The 19,213-nt window shown below is 39.1% G+C and overlaps 2 protein-coding genes across 2 annotated transcripts; both read left to right on the forward strand.

Annotated features, from left to right (window-relative positions):
* Positions 1-230: 230 nt before the first annotated feature.
* Positions 231-824, forward strand: LOC138894567 (uncharacterized). Its single transcript, XM_070179271.1, has one exon. The coding sequence runs from the start codon at positions 231-233 to the stop codon at positions 822-824; it is 594 nt and encodes a 197-aa protein (XP_070035372.1).
* Positions 825-1,045: 221 nt separating this feature from the next.
* Positions 1,046-1,405, forward strand: LOC138894568 (uncharacterized). The gene has a single exon (XM_070179272.1). The coding sequence runs from the start codon at positions 1,046-1,048 to the stop codon at positions 1,403-1,405; it is 360 nt and encodes a 119-aa protein (XP_070035373.1).
* The last annotated feature ends 17,808 nt before the right edge of the window (positions 1,406-19,213 follow it).

The following is a 19,213-nucleotide window of genomic DNA, read 5'->3' on the forward strand; positions in this document are numbered from 1 at the left end:
ATCTTGCGGAAAATCCTGTAGGAGGAGAATAAGAACCACTAAAAATGTATTTTCCTGATGAAGAAGTATCATTCGTAGGAGAAGATATCGCCGAAGCCTACGACGGGTGGAGAATGTTTTTCGATGGAGCCGCAAACTTCAAAGGAGTGGGTATTGGAGCCGTTTTGGTGTCAGAAACAGGTCAACAATATTCGGTATCCACGAAACTCAGATTTTCGTGCACCAGTAATATGGCAGAATATGAGGCTTGCATATTGGGGCTCAATTTGGCCGTTGACATGAATATCCAGGAATTACTGGTAATTGGCGATTCAGATCTGCTGGTACATCAGGGAGAATGGGCTACAAAGAATAACAAGATATTACCATATCTATATCATGTGCAAGAGATAATAAAGAGGATCATGAAGATAGAGTTTAGACATGTTCTGAGAATCCAGAATGAGTTCGCAGACACATTCGCCACTTTGTCCTCCATGATACAACATCCAGGCAAGAATTTCATCGACCCTATTCCGATAAGGATTCATAATCAGCCGGCTTACTATGCTCATGTTGAAGAAGAAACAGATGGGAATCCATGGTTCCATGATATCAGGGAATATTTGACAAAAGGAGAATATCCAGAGCACGCAAGCCACACCCAGAAATGCACACTTTGGAGGTTGTCTAACCATTTCTTCCAGAGTGGAGGAATTCTATATAGAAGAACTCCAGATCTAGGGCTATTATGGTGTGTTGACACCAAAGAATCCTCCAAACTACTTGAAGAGCCATCGACTATTTCACAAAGTGGGTTGAAGCTGCATCTTACAAAGCTGTAACCAAGAAAGTCGTCGCAGATTTTGTCAGGGACCATATTGTTTGTCGATTCGGGGTTCCAGAATCCATCATCACTAACAATGCCGCTAATCTCAACAGTGATCTAATAAAAGCCATGTTCTAAACCTTCAAGATCAAGCACAAAAACTCCACAACATACCGACCCCAAATGAATGGAGCTGTAGAAGCCGTCAACAAGAATATTAAGTAGATACTAAGGAAGATGGTTGAGAATCACAAGCAGTGGTACGAGAAGTTACCATTTCCCTTATTGGGATACCGTACCACAGTCCACACGTCAACCGGGGCAACTCCTTACCTATTGGTCTACGGTACTGAAGCCGTCATCCCCGCCGAGGTAGAAATTCCTTCCTTGAGAATTATACAAGAAGCTGAGCTTAGTGATACGGAATGGATAAGAAGCCGCTACAAGCAGTTAGCTCTCATTGATGAGAAAAGAATGAATGTGGTGTGTCATGGTCAGCTTTATCAGAACAGAATGTCTAGAGCTTTCAACAAAAGGGTTAAACTTAGACAGTTCGCACCAGGACAGCTAGTGCTGAAACGGATCTTTCCACATTAGGATGAAGCCAAAGGAAAATTCTCACCCAACTAGAAAGGGCCTTATATGGTTCACAAGGTACTAACAGGAGGAGCACTCATGCTCGCAGAGATGGATGGAGAAATTTGGCCAAAGCCTATTAATTCAGACGCAGTCAAAAGATACTATGTCTAAACTTTTTGCATTTCTTCATATGATGTAATTGAACTACGCTTGACCTGATTCCTGTTTAAGAGAGGATACGTAGGCAGCCCTATGGGTTCGGCCACAATACAATAAAATTTCCATTTTCCCATAATTGGAAACTAGGGCAAAACTTTGAGGAGGACCCTTAAAATTCCAAAGCAAGTTCAGCCAACGGCACTGTATGCGGAACAGCCAGAAATTCGTCTAGTTAACTGGGGCAGAATTTTGAGGAGGACCCTCAAAATTCTATGGCAAGAAGGTCGCAATGTCTCTAACAGTGTTGTAGTTACTGGTTCATCTAATCAATTTTTAAATTGCACATTACAATGGTAACTCGGACAAGATTTCAATGCGGAATAGAGCAAAGAAAGTAGACAAAGGCACGAACCAACCTCCCCCGCAAAACTCACGATTTTTCTTTGAATGCAGGAACAAGAGATAGTCGCCAGTACATGCGCACCTTAGAATCACTGTCTTCACAACAACAAGGCTACCGAACTCATCCACAGTTAAGAAATACTCCGCTATCATTTATTAATTATTCGCTGCATGAGACTAAGCATTGTCTACATCCTGCATGAGGCTAAGCCTTACTTCCTCAACTGCATAAGGCTAAGCATTGCCTTCAATTTGCATGAGACTAAGCATTGTCTCAAATCTTGCATGAGGCTAAGCCCTGCCTCCTCAACTGCATAAGGCTAAGCATTGCCTTCCCCTTGCATGAGACCAAGCACCGTCTCCATCCTGCATGAGGCTAAGCCCTGCCTCCTCAATTGCATAAGACTAAGCATTGCCTTCCATTGCATGAGACTAAGCACTGTCTCAACCTTGCATAAGGCTAAGCCTTGCCTCCTTAATTGCATAAGGCTAAGCTCTGCCTTCTCATTGCATGAGACTAAGTATTGTCTCAAATATTTGCATGAGGCTAAGCCTTACCTCCTTAATTGCATAAGGCTAAGCTCTGCCTTACCATTGCATGAGACTAAGAATTGTCTCAAATCTTTGCATGAGGCTAAGTCATGCCTCCTTAATTGCATAACGCTAAGCTCTGCCTTCAATTTGCATGAGACTAAGCGTTGTCTCAAATCTTGCATGAGGCTAAGCCCTGCCTCCTCAACTGCATAAGTCTAAGCATTGCCTTCCCCTTGCATGAGACCAAGCACCGTCTCCATCCTGCATGAGGCTAAGCCCTGCCACCTCAACTGTATAAGACTAAGCATTGCCTTCCATTGCATGAGACTAAGCACTGTCTCAACCTTGCATAAGGCTAAGCCCTGCCTCCTTAATTGCATAAGGCTAAGCTCTGCCTTCTCATTGCATGAGACTAAGTATTGTCTCCAATCTTTGCATGAGGCTAAGCCTTACCTCCTTAATTACATAAGGCTAAGCTCTGCCTTACCATTGCATGAGACTAAGCATTGTCTCAAATCTTTGCATGAGGCTAAGCCATGCCTCCTTAATTGCATAAGGCTAAGCTCTGCCTTCCCATTGCATGAGCCTAAACATTGTCTCAAATCTTGCATGAGGCTAAGCCCTTCCTCTCAACTGCATAAGGCTAAGCTCTGCCTCCCCCCCTCCCACGAGACTAAGCATTGTCTCTCCTTGTATGACCATAAATGTTGCTCTATTCCAAAAACCTTGCATCATTCTCTTATCTCGAGGCTGAGCTCTGCCTCCGACCTTACACAAGACTAAGCTCTGTCTTGTCTTATCTCAAGCATCATGTCTTTGCATCTCATGGGCTGATACATAGCCAAATTTTCCGAGGGCGTCATAGTCTGAAGGCATCATCTTCATAGCAGGAAGATACCATGCCATGACCTGAGGATCTCTTAATAGTGCACATCATTATTCAAAGGCATCATGGTTCAGGGGCACCACCTTCATATACCGAGAACATCATTTCATCGCCTCCAAATCCCCTATCTCACAAATCATAGCCTGGGACGTCATGGTCTAAGGACATCATCCTCACCGTCCAAAGACGATCTCCATGGTCCAGAGGGAATTTGCATCATGTTTAAATTCTTGCAATAATCAATATATATATATATATATATATATATATATAATAATCAATATATATATTGTGCATACATCGTGTTTTGAGTTTGCAGGTGATCCAGGAAGTAACCGTTCTCTTAACGGGAGCAATCTTCGCTCCAGTTTCCATTCAACGTTCATATCCTTCGATTATTTCAAATGTAACCAATCATCATACCCGTTCAAATATCCATAACCATTCTCAGACACATCCATTCCCAATCCCGATATTGTCTTATCCAGAATATCTTATCTGTCCTTACAATAACTCCGTCGGTTTATTCCACCGTTAGATCCGAAACTACACATGGACTGATTCCTGTAAAACCAGGGATATGTAAGCAGCTAAGAGACCAAGGTCCGGCCAATATCTTTTCAAATAACCCCATTCGGTCAAAATTGGTCATCATTTATTTACCTGACAACTCTTTCATCCTTTCCGGAAAAAGAGGGGAAGTTGTTGATACCTGATTTTTCTCTCATATTTTTCAAATATATACATATATATACCTTCAAAATAGCGCATATGCATCATCATTTGATTTACAAGCATACACAAGTATTTTCATAATTTTCCATGATTTTTAAATACTTTAAACCAATTTATTTCTGCATTTTTATTGTATAAATATCCAATGATTATCCTCCAAATTATTTTATGATGATTTAATCATCTAAAACTTATCATTTACAACAATATAAGGTTTAAATATTTTCAGGGAATTTTTTATAATTACATTTGCATTTTTTCGGCCAAATTGCACATTTTGCAATAATAGCCCATATGCATGTATAATTACATTATTTATGCATTAACTTTTTATATTTTTATAATGTTAAATAATTGTTTTTAATCATTTTCATGCACAAATGATAATTTTGATATTTATTAATTACTTTTATAAATTATTTATTTATTAAACATTGGGTATTCAAAATCTAGCCCTAAATTCCTTTTAATTTCGGACCTAACTACCCAATCCCAGCCCAATAACCCTTGAACCCAAAATAATTAACCCAACCCTATACCCGGTCACGACCCGTTTCACTAACCCGACCCAGAACGCCCGAGTAATCGTGGCCGTTGATCTCAGAGATCAACGGCCCATATTACACCCGCCCTTTTAAATTATACCTGAACCCCCCCAAACCCTAAACCATTTATCCCTTCACCCCCCGCCCTCGAACTCTCTCACACTCCCCTTCTCTCTCTGTCAAACCCTAGCCATCTCCCCCCAATTTTCTCTCCTAATCCCACCGATCATGGGATTCCATGGTCGCTTCTTGCCATATTCGACTCCTCCTTTGTATTGGAACCTTCTATATACCGCTTGCCTAAACATGGCAAGCGGATTTCATCGATTTCAAACCAAAGCTGGTTCATTTCCCTGACCTTTTCCGTCTATGTTCGTTCTTGTTCGTTTATGGTATGAATCTCTGTGCATATCCGTGATTCCTACTTACCCTAAGATTAGGGTTTCAGATTCTTTTAAATCGAACCAAGTCTGGTTTGATTCTTTGATTTTAAAAGGTATTTCTGTCTATGTTCATCTTATTCTATGCGGCATGTGATTTTCATCTTTTATTTATTTTTGGTTTCTGCCGATTTTTCACTTTCCCTAAAATTAGGGTTTGAGATTTTTCTCTTTTCCTTACTGATTTGATTGCATGCAATGATTCTTTCCTTTCTCGTGTTTGATTGATGATTTTCCTTGTTTGGATGTTAATTTCAACTACTATATAAACCCCTCCCCATTCCCCTTTTTGGGACAGACTTGAATCGTGAATGTTTACTAAAAAACTGAAATTATCGCTCTTTGTTCTCTAAATACTCTTGTTCTATATTCTGGTTCCTGGCCGGATGAAAGCCAAGGCCAGAAATTCTGGGTTCTTGCTACTGTGAACTTTGTTCTTTTTTGTTTTTCGTTTAACTGGTGAGTTGCTGAACTTTCGTCACTTCATTCCTATTTACCTGTCATTAGCATGTGTTTTTCACTTCTGAAGGTTGTTGTTCAATATGTTTTTGGGCTGTTCTCGTATGCAATTCTGACTATCTTACTTCAATTCAAGGCCTTTTCTAATCTAAAATGCCATTACGCTTGTAGTTTGAGACATGTTTAGACCTGTTTTATGTTGATTAATTTCTTTTTAAGTCTGCCTAGCCTATGTGTTACTGATGTTTAGAACCTTTGCACTTTAGCCTACTCTTTAGTGTTTAAATTTGCTATTAACCCTGTTACTTAAACATGCTTTCATATCCCCTTTTATGGATTTGATGACTAAGCATGAAGGTATTCACTAAGTGTTTAGCATAAGTCTGTTTCTGAACTTGCTGTGATGACATATAACATGTTTGATCTTGTATGCTTCTACCATGTCTTGACTTCCCAATAGTGGCCTTAATTTGTTCTCATTCTGTTAAGTTCTGTTGCCAATTGATATGATCCCTTCTTGGGACACTAGCATCTACACTTAGCATAACCTGAACCCTTTTTTTTCCTACTAAGTATGAGCCTGTGTACATCAATATTGCAAAACCTGTCTTAATGGTATATGCATTATGTGTTGAACTTGTTTTTCTGAAACTTTGTTAAGTCTGTTCTCAAAACCTAAACATGTTCTACTACCTGTTCTATGTGCTCAATTTGAATCTGTTTGTATCCTTCAGTGTTGTTCCCCTAACCTCAGTCTATTCCTTTACTACTTGGTCTCTTTGAGTTCTTATTCTTAGCCAGCTGAAAGCCAAGGCTACTTAGGTTCTATCATTCGACCTCCCTAGTGTGAGCAATGCTCGGGGTCCAATTGAGACCCTTGTGAACTCTGACACACTACGATTTGGTCCTTAGGCTTTCTCTAAATTTCCCCTATCAACCTCCCTAGTGTGAGCACTGCCCTAGTTTCTTGAAACCCTTGGGAACTCTGACACACTAGGGCCATGGTTCTAATGCTCAACTCTGCCCTGTGCCCACTAGGTGAATCACTTGATTCCTGGCTGCCTTATGCCCATGAGGATGTAATTTTGGGCTGTTATGAACTATGAGAATGAAGGCCTAGCCTGGCCGGGTGTATCTTTGGGCCTACTGTAGGCTCCCAATAGCTATTCTACTTTGTAATTCATTCTATTCATTCTGGGCATGTAATAATTCTTGTAATAACATTTTGGGGATTAGTGAAATTGGGAAAGGGATTTTTATCTTATATTTGCAATCAATGGGGTAGGAATCCTGCCTATAGGTTCAATAATGTGTGTTTAGTTATCGTGTGTTAGAAATCATGCCTATAGGTATCCTATTATGTTCAGTCATTATATGTTAGCAATCCTGTCTATGGTTTCAATACTTGGTTCAATTGTGTTCTATTTCTGCTTATTAGAAACCATGCCTATATGAAATCACACACTTTACTTAACCTGCCTAATACCTGCACATTATTCAAAAGCATGATCGTTTGACTAAATATTTTACCTGCTCCTATGCCTATTTCTGTCCGATTATTAGATATCATGCCTATAGGGAATGAATGCTAATAATAGTCCTTTCAATCTGCACCACGCTCAATAGATATCATGCCTGTAGGATTTTAATTACTTAAAATCGCTATTGCATCATATTGTCCATCTACAAAGCATGACTATAGGAGATAACATATGAGAATCAGTTCCAATCACTAGTCTCTAAAAATCATGCCTATAGGACATCACCACTCGCTCTTCAAACGTTGTTATCCATGCGATTATAAGGAGGCATAAGTAATTTTGAGCATTTCCAATAAGTTTTATTGACCCTACTGCGTGAATCACCTAGAGATCATGTATATATGTTTAATAACCTACAACCTGTAGTCTCAATAATTAGCGTGTAATACCAAATGCTCATAAACTGTATAGTCGCTTAGAAATCATGTCTATAGGTTTCATGACCTCCATAATCTGCAAATCAGTTAACTTGGGACAGCAGCGCCACATATACGATATTGAATTCGGCATCACCTAGAATCCATGCATATAGGACTCTAAGTCTTAAATTCTGAAACTATGTATTGCCCACGTGCATTTGTTTGTTTGTGTGTGGAGGCTAACTTGAGCCCTTAATTGCCTTTACATGAAGTCCCAACTTGTTTTTTTGTATGTCACCTAGTTTTATCATTTTAGAGCAACCTAAGTTAAAGTCTAGAACCCCCCTGAAATAGAGGTCTAAATGCCTCCTGGACCATAGGCATGGGACGGGTAGTGCACGCATAGAGTACGACTTAGAATTGACTAGTGCGCTTTAAGTAAACAACATAAAGATAGTAATCGGGTAGTAGGAGATGAGAGTCTGTGCCCGCTGAATAATATGAGTAACACCCCATCTTGAGGGAGTTACGAAGTATTATTTATGTTGCATGGGGTGATCCTTTAGGCTAAAAAACTTAGGACCCCCCACCTTTGTTTAAAGTCAATCACTTTATTTATCCAAATTGCTTCCCTTCTCTTAGACTAATTCATATAATTCGAGTTCGGCTGGCACCCACTATTGTGGACCTCGATGAGTGCCTAACACCTTCTCCTCGAGGTAATTTGAGCCCTTACCCAATCTTTGGTGATGCAAATTAGTTAAATCAGAGCTATCTGCAAAATCGGTGCCCTAACGCACCTTAATCCGTTAGGTGGCGACTCTCTTTTAGTACCCTCCCATTTAAAAAAGTTGTCATGACATCGAAGCCCGCTTTCCGAGAGGAAAAATAGGGCGCGACAACATCAACATCACCACCTGCATGATGACAAGTTACCAAATACATCCAGCTAAGAAATACTTTACTCGCGCATTGTCGCTCATCGCTTTTCTTGCGTAAGGCTAAGCATTGAATTCCCTTGCATGAGATTAAGCATTGTCTCTATTTCCTACATTAGGCTAAGCATTGCCTCCGTAATTGCATAAGGCTGAGCATTGCCTTTCCTTGCATGAGACTAAGCATTGTCTCCCTTCTTGCATAAGGCTAAGCATTGCCTTCCCTTGAATGAGACTAAGCACTATCTCCATTTCCTGCATGAGGCTAAGCATTTACTCCGTAATTGCATAAGGCTGAGCATTGCCTTTCCTTGCATGAGACTAAGCACTATCTCCCTTCTTACATAAGGCTAAGCACTACCTTTCCCCATATAAGACTAAGCATTGTCTCCTCTTATTGCATGAAGCTAAGCATTGCCTCCCTTCTTGTATAAGGCTAAGCCCTGCCTTTCCCTGCATGAGACTAAGCATTGTCTCCTCATCTTGCATGAGGCTAAACATTGCCTCCCTAATTGCATAAGACTAAGCATTGTCTCATCTTCTTGCATGAGGCTAAGCATTGCCTCCCTTCTTGCATAAGGCTAAGCCCTGCCTTTCCCTGCATGAAACTAAACATTGTCTGCTCTTCTTGCATGAGGCTAAGCATTGCCTCCCTAATTGCATAAGGCTGAGCACTGCCTTTGCTTGCATGAGACTAAGCATTGTCTCATTTTCTTATATAAGGCTGAGCATTGCCTTTCTTCGCATGAGGGAAAGCATTACCTCCGTAATTGCATAAGGTTGATCACTGCTTTTTCTTTGCATAAGACTAAAATACTATCTCCACTACACTACCTAAGACCAAGTACTACCCCCTTTATTCATCTAGGGCTTAAGCACTGCCCTCGTCTCACACGAGACTAAGCCTTGTCTTGTCTCATCCTCGCACATGACTAAGCATCATATCTTTGCATTTCATAGGCTGAAATATCGCTATTTTGTCCGAAGGCATCATCCTCATAGCCGGGAGACATCATTCCATGGCCTGAGGATCTCTTAATATTGCACATCATTATTCAAAGGCGTCATAGTCCAGAGGCACCATCCTCATGGCCTGAGGACACCATTTTAATGGCCTGCGAATCCCTTGTCATACGCTTCATGGCCCAGGACGTCATGGTATAAAGACATCATCCTCCTCGTCCACAGACAATCATCATGGTCCAAAGGAAATTTGCATCATGTTTAATTTTTTGCAATAACCCATGTATATTCGCATGCACCGTGTTCTAAGTTTTTGCAGGTAACTCGGGAGTAACTATTCTGCAAACAGGAGCAATCTTCGCTCCGGTTTCATTTTTCAACGTTCACATCCTCTGACTACTTCAAACGTAACCGACAATGCCTATCTCTCGCTCTATGACTGTTCAGACATCTGCCTCATGATACGCCCACAACGTTCATTTCACATACATGATTCTGCTCACGACACTGTCCTGCCCAAAGAACCTTTTCGAACATACGACCGTTCTCATAACAACTCCATCGGTTTCGCTCGCTGTTGGATCCAGAACTACACATGGCCTAATTCCCATAACACCGGGGATATGTAGGAAACTCATGAACCAGGGTTCGGCCCCATTTTTTAAATTACATCATTCCCCATTCAATTCGGCCAAAATTGGTCATCATTTTCTTTACCCGATGACTCTTTCATCATTCCCGTGTAAAGAGGGGCAGCTGTTGATACCCAATTTTGCCCTCACATTTTTCTAAATAGTATATATATATCTTTTCAAAATGTCATTTTGCATCATTACTTAATTTACAAGATTTATACAAGCATTTTTCATAATTGTCCATAATTTTCAGAGCTTTTTCTTGCATTAAAATTACTTGAATATTTGCTAATTGTTCCCTTAAATTATTTGAAATAACTCAATCATCTTAATTTATTATTTTACACCCACACGCATGTTTTAATTTTTTTTTATATCGTTTCATATAATTATATCGATATTTTAGTTATTTATGTAATTTTTGCAATAATAGCCTATGTTCATACATAAGTGCTCTTTTATTATATTATTTATGTCAAAATAGAATTTTATATTTTTATAATGCTAAATTATTATTTTTAATCATTTTAGTGCATAAATAATATCTTTATTTATTTATTAAGTATTTTTATAAATTATTTTTGGATAAATTTCGTGTATTTAAATAGAAGCCCAATTTTAAGTCCAATTTTTGGACCAAAATTGGCCCAATAACCTCAGCAGCCCAACCAAACGACCCATTACCTTCTGACTCGCCCAGTTTCCTATTCAATCTCTGCTGTTGATCTCAAATGATCAACGGACCATAATAAATCCCTACCTCCCCTTATATCCTCAAAGCCCCAAACCCTAGAGACAAATCCCCTACCACGTCGCCTCTATGTTCTCTCATCTCTCCTTCTCCCTCCTTCAGAAACCCTAGTCGTCTCCCCAATCTTCTCCAAATTCGAGCAAATCATGGATTTCTTCTGTGATTTATTTACCTTTTACGCGTTACCTCGTTGTTACTTGCATGCCTATGGTGTTAGTTAGTACTTGCCTAAACTTGGCAAGTACCATATCTCAGATTCGGGCCCGTTCAACTTTAATCGCTAAGATCTGGACAATATCTCGTCCATATACATGGAAGAATAGTTTATTTTTCATATCAGTAGATGGGTTTTCAAACATTGAACCCTAATTAAGGTTTGAATTTCGATTTCTTTCCTTTACTGGTTGCTTTATGATTACATGCACATTTTTCCTTTCCTTGTTTATTTTGATTGACTTCTTTCCTTATTTACTCGTCTGATTTAACTACTATATAAACCTCTCCCCTAAATCCCCTTAAACGGATCTTAATCATTGTTATTCTCTCACTCCCACTCATTCCACTACACTAAAATTTGAGACTTTGGCCGGTTGAAAGCCAAGGCCACCAGAATTCTATTATTCAACCTCTCTCAGTGTGAGCACTGCCCTGAGTTCATTTAAAGCCCTTGGGAACTCTGAAGCACTGAGAAATTTGGGATTTTTGTTGTTCTCTCTGTGTTACTGATAGGCAAGTTGTTGGTTCTTAATCTCTACCTTATTAGCTCGTTAATTCGGCAAATTGGTGAGTAATAAGACTCTGGCAATTTATTCTCTTTTATTGGTGTTCATGACATTCTGATTTTTGTGAATCAATACGATATTGTTTGCCTCTGTTCATGTTCATGTTCGTATTTGATTTCATTATCCTTGCCCTTGTTTATCTGAACCTACTTGAATTCTGGGTTTCATGCCTGTTATATGTGCGCAATTGAATAGTTTATGATTATTCTCAGCTTGTTATGCTACTCTGATTGCTAGCTGCTCTTTAAAAGCCTTTCCTCATGCCTTGCCTTAGGTTTCTGCATTTCTTAAGGATGTTATCTCCTGCCCAGAACTTGTTTGAGTGAATTTCTTTCCAATGAATCCCTCATGCATGTTCTACTGCTCTTCTGCTTACATGAAACTTATGTGTTCATTGTTGTCTCAATGTTTTAGCCTAATATATTTCTACTTTGGTATTTGGTCAATCTTGCATTCTTCGGTATTGCCAGGTTTCTAGTTAAACCCCAATACACTTGGTTTTACCATTATGACTGGCTTAAGTTCTTACGTTTGTCTATCTTATGACCTTAAGATTGACATATCTTCCTACCATGATCCTTAGACTTAGAAACCTTTGTGATTAAGATTCTTATCGATTGTTATAAATCATGCCTACTTGCTTGTTTACTTGCCATTCTCTGACTATAACTTTGTTAGACCTTCATGACTTAATCTCCTAGTTTTTAGTCTCTTTTAGGCCTATTTGTGCTTTGCTATAATCTTGTTGTTCTGAAAACTAAGTACGTATGCTTACCATGTTGATCTAAGTTATATGCCTCCTCAATTATACTAATGTTGCACATATTGCTCTTTCACTTGTTTGAACTTATATTGTCATTCTTTATGCTAAAACTACTCTATTAAGACTGTGCTCTGTTGATCCATCAACTTTTCATAATTGGATCCCCCGCTTGAAATTGTCTTAAGTTGCTTTTGACCACATCTGTGTTTAAAACCTCTTTAGTAATAGTCTGTTGTCAAACATGTCCAAAATGCAAACATGAATTTTCTTATGCGTGTCCTGCCAACATGCCACATGAATTTGCTTATGCTTTATAGTCCTGGAAAATAAGTATGTGGACTTTCTACTCTATTCAATTTGTTCAACATATAGTCTATTACTTGTGTGGCCATGTCCTTCATTTCGGCCTGGTATTTGGTTCTATGTGATGCTGGGCTTGACTGTTGGATCCAGACTTACTAGACTGATCTTATAAGTGGGAATTCGAGGCTACTGGAGCTGTCGAAGGCCTGAAAAATACTGGGTTATCTGTACTGGGCCTGTCATTGGGCCTATAGTGGTCTGCTTATGTAATTATTCAGATTTAATTCTGGGTCTGTAATAATCTTGTAATTGAACAGACGGGGTGATTAATAAAAGGGGTAGGGTACTTTAATTATCGCACAATGGGTAGAAAGCATGCCTATAGGACTTATGTGCTCTATTTGTTATTTTGACTTTTATGTGTTGCACACTAGTAGAGATCATGCCTATAGTAATCACACACTCACTAAACATGTTTACTATCAAAACATGAGCTTAAGTACTTTATTTGTTCCCCATATCTATTGTTGTGTGTTACTAGACAGCATGCTTATGTGATCACTAATGCCCATCTAGAAACCATGCCTATAGGACTTTAATTGACTTATTTTCTATTGTTATTGTTATCATATTGCTTGCCTAGAAAACATGCCTATTGGGGCTAAGTATTACAGAAAATCAGTTTCAATTGTCAATCGTTAGAAATCCTGCCTATAGGGTATTGTCACTCGCTTAAAATGGTTTATGAGATCAACGTTGTTAATGCTGGGCTCTCAAACACTGTTTCATTGCTTAACTATGCCACTATTAGAAATCATGCCTATAGGACAATGTAACCTTCCTAAGATGCATATCTATAAAATCAGCGCTAATAGATCTAAGCTTACAAATAGTTTACTGCCTCCTCGCCTAAGCCATTAAGAGCAATAACATTGCATGCTGGAATTCAGAATCACCTAGAAACCATGCCTATAGGATTTTAAGTCTTAATTCTAAAGCTATGCACTTCATAAATTTCCCGCGTGTATTTGATGTTTATGTGTGGGGGCAAACTTGAGCCTTTATTTGTCTTTGCATGAAGTCCTACTTGTTTTGAATGTCAGTTAGTTTTACCATTTAGAGTAACCTAAGTAAGTTTAGAAACTACCCAAATAGAGGTCCAATGCCTTCTAGACCATAGGCATGGGACGGGTAGTGTACGCATAAGGTACGACTTAGAATTAAATTAGAGTGCTTCTAGGTAAACAACTTTAACATAGTAATTGGGTAGCAGGAGATGATAATCTGTACCCGCTAAATAATATGAGCAACTCCTATCTAAAGGGAATTGCGAAGCATTATTTATGTTGCATGGGATAATCCTTTAGGCTAAACAACTTAGGACCTCCCCCACCCCCCTTTTTATGTCTACATTTAGTTATTCAAACATTGTATTCACATCTTGTTGTCCTTAAAGATTTGTACCAATTATGTTATAATGAACTTCTTCGACCTCTATTTATTTGATCACCTAGTCTCATTACATAATCCGCATAATTCTGAGTTTGGTCGGGACCACAGTTGTGGACCTCGAAAAGTGTCTAACACCTTCTCTTTGAGGTAATTTGAGCCCTTACCCGATCTTTGGTGACGTTGACTAGTCAAATCAGAGTCATTTGCAAGTAGGTGCCCTAACGCACCTTAATAATCATTATGTGGCGACTCTTCTCTTTTTATACTTCCTTAAAAGAGTTGTCATACATCGAAACCTGATTTCGCGAGAAAATGGGACGCGACAAACAGAATGGCAAGAGCTTTCAACAAAAAGGTCAGACCAAGGCAATTCACACCGGGGCAGTTGGTTCTAAAGCGGATCTTCCCACATCAGGATGAAGCCAAGGGGAAGTTCTCACCCAACTGGCAAGGTCCCTACATGGTTCATCGAGTATTAACAGGAGGAGCACTCATACTTGCAGAAATGGACGGAGAGATTTGGCCAAAACCTATCAATTCAGACGCAGTCAAGAGATACTATGTTTAGGATTGTTTACATTTCTTCACTTGATGTAACTGAACTACGCTTGACATGATTCCCGTTTAAGAGAGGATACATAGGCAGCCCTATGGGTTCGGTCACATCTTAATAAAATCTTCATTTTCCCCATGATCGTAAATTGGGAAAAGATTGCAAGTTCAGCTAACTTCGTCATATGTGGAACAACCAAAAGTATTGCATTTAAACTGGGGCAGAATTTTGAGAGGAGCCCTCAAAATTCTAAGGCAAGGAGGTTGCAATATCTCTTGAAATGTGTCACAGTCATCGGTTCATCTAAATTATTTGATATCACATACTACATTTCAAATAATTATATTTTTCGCAAATAATTTGTCAAATGTACGCATATTTTTTCGAAAACTTTGTTTCTATGATAGCCAAACATTACCCAGGGTAACTCAAACAGGATCTCGAGACAGGAGTAAAGGCGAAGCAATGAATCAAGAGCACGAACCAACCGTCCCCCGCAAAACTCACAATTTTCCTTTGAATTCAGGTATGATAGACACAAAAGTAATATTCGCAAATACATACGCACAGCAAAATCACTACCTCCATGACGACAAGTTGCTAAACGCAAACACATCAATCTAAGAAATACTTTACTCTCTCGCAGCTGATCATTGCTTTTCTTGCATAAGTCTAAGCACTGCCTTTCCCTGCATGAGACTAAGCATTGTCTCCATTTCTTGCATGAGGCTAAGCATTGCCTCCGTAATTGTATAAGGCAAAGCACTGCCTTTCTTTGAATGAGACTAAGCATTGTCTCCATTTCTTGCATGAGGTTAAGCACTGCCTCCGCAATTGCATAAGGCTAAGAACTTCCTTTCCCTACATGAGACTAAGCATTATATCCATTTCTTGCATGAGACTAAGCATTGCCTCCATAATTGCATAAGGCTAAGCATTGCCTTTCTTTGAATGAGACTAAGCATTGTCTCCATTTCTTGCATGAGGTTAAGCATTTCCTCCGTAATTGCGTAAGGCTAAGCACTGCCTTTCTCTGCATGAGACTAAGCATTGTTTCCTCTTCGTGCATGAGGCTAAGCACTGCCTCCCTAATTGAATAAGGCTAAGCACTGCCTTTCCCTGCATGAGACTAAGCATTGTCTCCTATTCTTGCATGAGGCTAAGCACTGCCTCCCTAATTGCATAAGGCTAAGCATTGCCTTTCCTTGTATGAGACTAAGCATTGTCTCCCCTCTTTGCATGAGACTAAACATTGTCTCCTCTTCTTGCACGAGGCTAAGCATTGCCTCCCTAATTGCATGAGACTAAGCACTGCATTTCCCTGCATGAGACTAAGCATTGTCTCATCTTCTTGCATGAGGCTAAGCACTGCCTCCCTAATTACATAAGGCTAAGCACTGCCTTTCCCTGCATGAGACTAATCATTGTCTCCTCTTCTTGCATGAGGTTAAGCACTGCCTCCCTAATTGCATAAGGCTAAGCACTGCCTTTCCCTGCATGAGACTAGGCATTGTCTCCTTTTCTTGCATGAGGCTAAGCACTGCCTCCCTAATTACATAAGGCTAAGAATTGCCCTTCCTTGCGTGAGACTAAATACTATATCCACTACGCTACCTAAGACCTTGCAATATCTCTTTGGTAACCTAGGGCTAAGTGCCGCCCTCATCTCATACAAGACTAAGCCTTGTCTTGTCTAGTCCTCGCATATGACCAGGCATCATATCTTTGCATTTCATGGGCTGAAACATCGCCATATTTCCAAAGGCGTCATAGTCCGAAGGCATCCTCCTCATAGCCGGGAGACACCATTCTATGGCCTGAGGATCTCTCAAAATTGCACATCATTATTCAAAGGTGTCATAGTCCAGAGGCACCATCCTCATGGCCCGAGGACACCATTTCATGGCCTGCGAATCCCGTATCATACGCTTCATGGCCCAGGACGTCATGGTCTAAGGACATCATCCTCACCATCCAAAGACAATCTTCATGGTCCAAAGGGAATTTGCATCACGTTTAAACTTTCACAATAACCTATATATATATATATATATATATATATATCGTGTTTTAAGTTTTGCAGGTAATCCAGGAGGTAACCGTTCTACAAACGGGATCAATCTTCGCTCCGGTTTCCGTTTATAATATTCACATCCTTCAATTGTTTCAAACGTAACCAACTACCAGTAATTGCCTACCTTTTACTCTGTGACCGTTCAGATTTCTGCCTTGTGACATATCCGTAACGTTTCAAATTCACATTCACGACTCCACATAAATTCATCCGATACTATCATACCCAAAAGAACTCTCTCCGAAACATACAAACATTCCTATAACAACTACATCGGTTTCGTTCACCGTTAGATCCAGAACTACACACGGCCTGATTTCTGTAACACCAGGGATATGTAGGCAACTCAGGAACCAGTGTTCGGCCCCATTTGCTTTTCAAATCACATCATTCCCACTCAATTCGGCCAAAATTGGTCATCATTTTTCTTTACCCGACAACTCTTTCGTCATTTTCGGGTAAAGAGGGGCAGTTGTTGATACCCAATTTTGCCCTCATATTTTTCAAATAAGTATATATACTTTCAAAATATCATTTTTGCATCGATACTTAATTTACAAGATTTATACAAGCATTTTCCATAATTTTCAGAGCTTTTTCTTGCATTAAAATTACTTGAATATTTGCTAATTATTCCCTTAAATTATTTGCAATAACTCAATCATCCTAATTTATTATTTTTACACCACACACATGTTTTAAAATATTTTTATATCATTTCATATAATTATATCTGTATTTTTAGTTATTTATGTAACTTTTTACAGTAATAGCCTATGTTCCTACATAAGTGCTCTTTTACTACATTATTTGTGTAAAAATAGCATTTTTATATTTTTATAATACTAAATTATTATTTTCAATCATTTTAGTGCATAAATAATATTTTTTATTTATTTATTAAGCATTTTTATAAATTAGTTTTTGATACATTTTGTGTATTTAAATAGTAGCTCGGTTTTAAGCCAATTTTCGGACCAAAATTTGCCCAGTAACCTAGCCCAATAACCCCAAGCCCAAACCAGACAACCCCTTTCCAATTGACTCGGTCGGTACCCGCTTAAAAGACCTGCCTCGTTTCCCTTTGATCCTGGTCATTGATCATTCGTTGATCTCAAATGATCAACGACCTATAATAAATCCCTACCTTCCCTAATATCCCCTCATCCTAAACCCTAATACCATTCCCACAACCCAGCCTCCTCTGCATTCCCTCACTCCTACACCAAACCCTAAACACCTCTTCCCAAATCCCCTCAAAACCCGGCTAAATCATGAAATACTTTCACGATCTGCTTACCTTATTTGTACAATCTCATTATTATTCATTCGTTCGTGGTATTACTTAGTACTTACCTGATTTTGGCAAATATTACCTCTCCGAATCGAGTGCAATCCCCCTCAACCCATAAGATTCAGATGAAAATCCGTTTGTATACACTTGTAACAAGGTCGTATGGGTTTGATTCACCGAGATTTTTGGCTAATTTTGACTATTTGTCAAACTAGGGTTTGTCCGATCTTTACCTATTTTGATTCGGAATAGGCTATGCATGTGACTTTCCTTGTTCCTACTTAAACTTGATTGATCTTATTTCCTTATTTGTGTTTGAATAATTTGTTTTCCATGTTTACTTGTTTGGTTTCCACACTATATAAATCCCTCCCCTATTCCCCTTTGAAATAGAATTTTAATCACGAGATTCACTAAAAACTAAAGGCTGTCACTCTATTATTCTCTCATTCTTTTGTTCTATACTTTGGCTCTTGGCCGGCTGAAAGCCAAAGCCACCAGAATTCGATTTTTTAACTTTTCTTGTGCGAGCACTGCCCGGGGTTCTTTTGAAGCCTTTGGGAACTCTGACGCACTAAGATTCTGGGTTCTATTGCTTTTTGCTGACGTTCAGAGTATTGTGGAGTTTGTTCTTTCTTGTTTGTCTATTTGTCAAGTGATAACCGGTAAGTTCCTTAGTTTTTTACAATTTTATTCTCATGTGTTCATGATATGCATATTCATACCTCTGAAATTTCATGACCTAATGTGTTTCTAGACCATCTGTATGTGCAACCTTGTTGGCATTGAACTCGTTTTGTGATTTGAACTTCTTTAGCATTTGATTTTACCTAAAAATGCCAGTTCTGAGATATGTTTATGCTTAACTTGAATAATTTAGACTCTCTTAAGTTCGTTTAGCCTAATGTGTTGGTACCTGAATGTTTACATTTGCTGCTTGGCATGAGTTTGCTTCCCTGCTTTGTTCTGGGTTTATGTAATGACTGACTCGTATCTATAATGTGTCCTAATCTATGTTAAGACCTTCACTCTAGCTATGACCTGCTCCCATGCTATTTTGTCACTCATTATGTCTTCGGTTTGCCTAATCCTGTATCCCCTGGTGATTAGTTGGGACCTTTAGAGTAGCCATCTTAACGTGTGTTTCCTTATAATGTTTGATACTGTTTTGTCTTAGTGATATAAGTTGGCATGTCTACTTTCTGGTGTTGTGATGGATATTCAACATAATTTGGACCCCTAAGCTTTAAATCCTTTAAGT

This window comes from Nicotiana tomentosiformis, chromosome 6 (genome assembly GCF_000390325.3).
Source record: "Nicotiana tomentosiformis chromosome 6, ASM39032v3, whole genome shotgun sequence".
In the NCBI taxonomy this organism is placed as follows: Eukaryota; Viridiplantae; Streptophyta; class Magnoliopsida; order Solanales; family Solanaceae; genus Nicotiana; species Nicotiana tomentosiformis.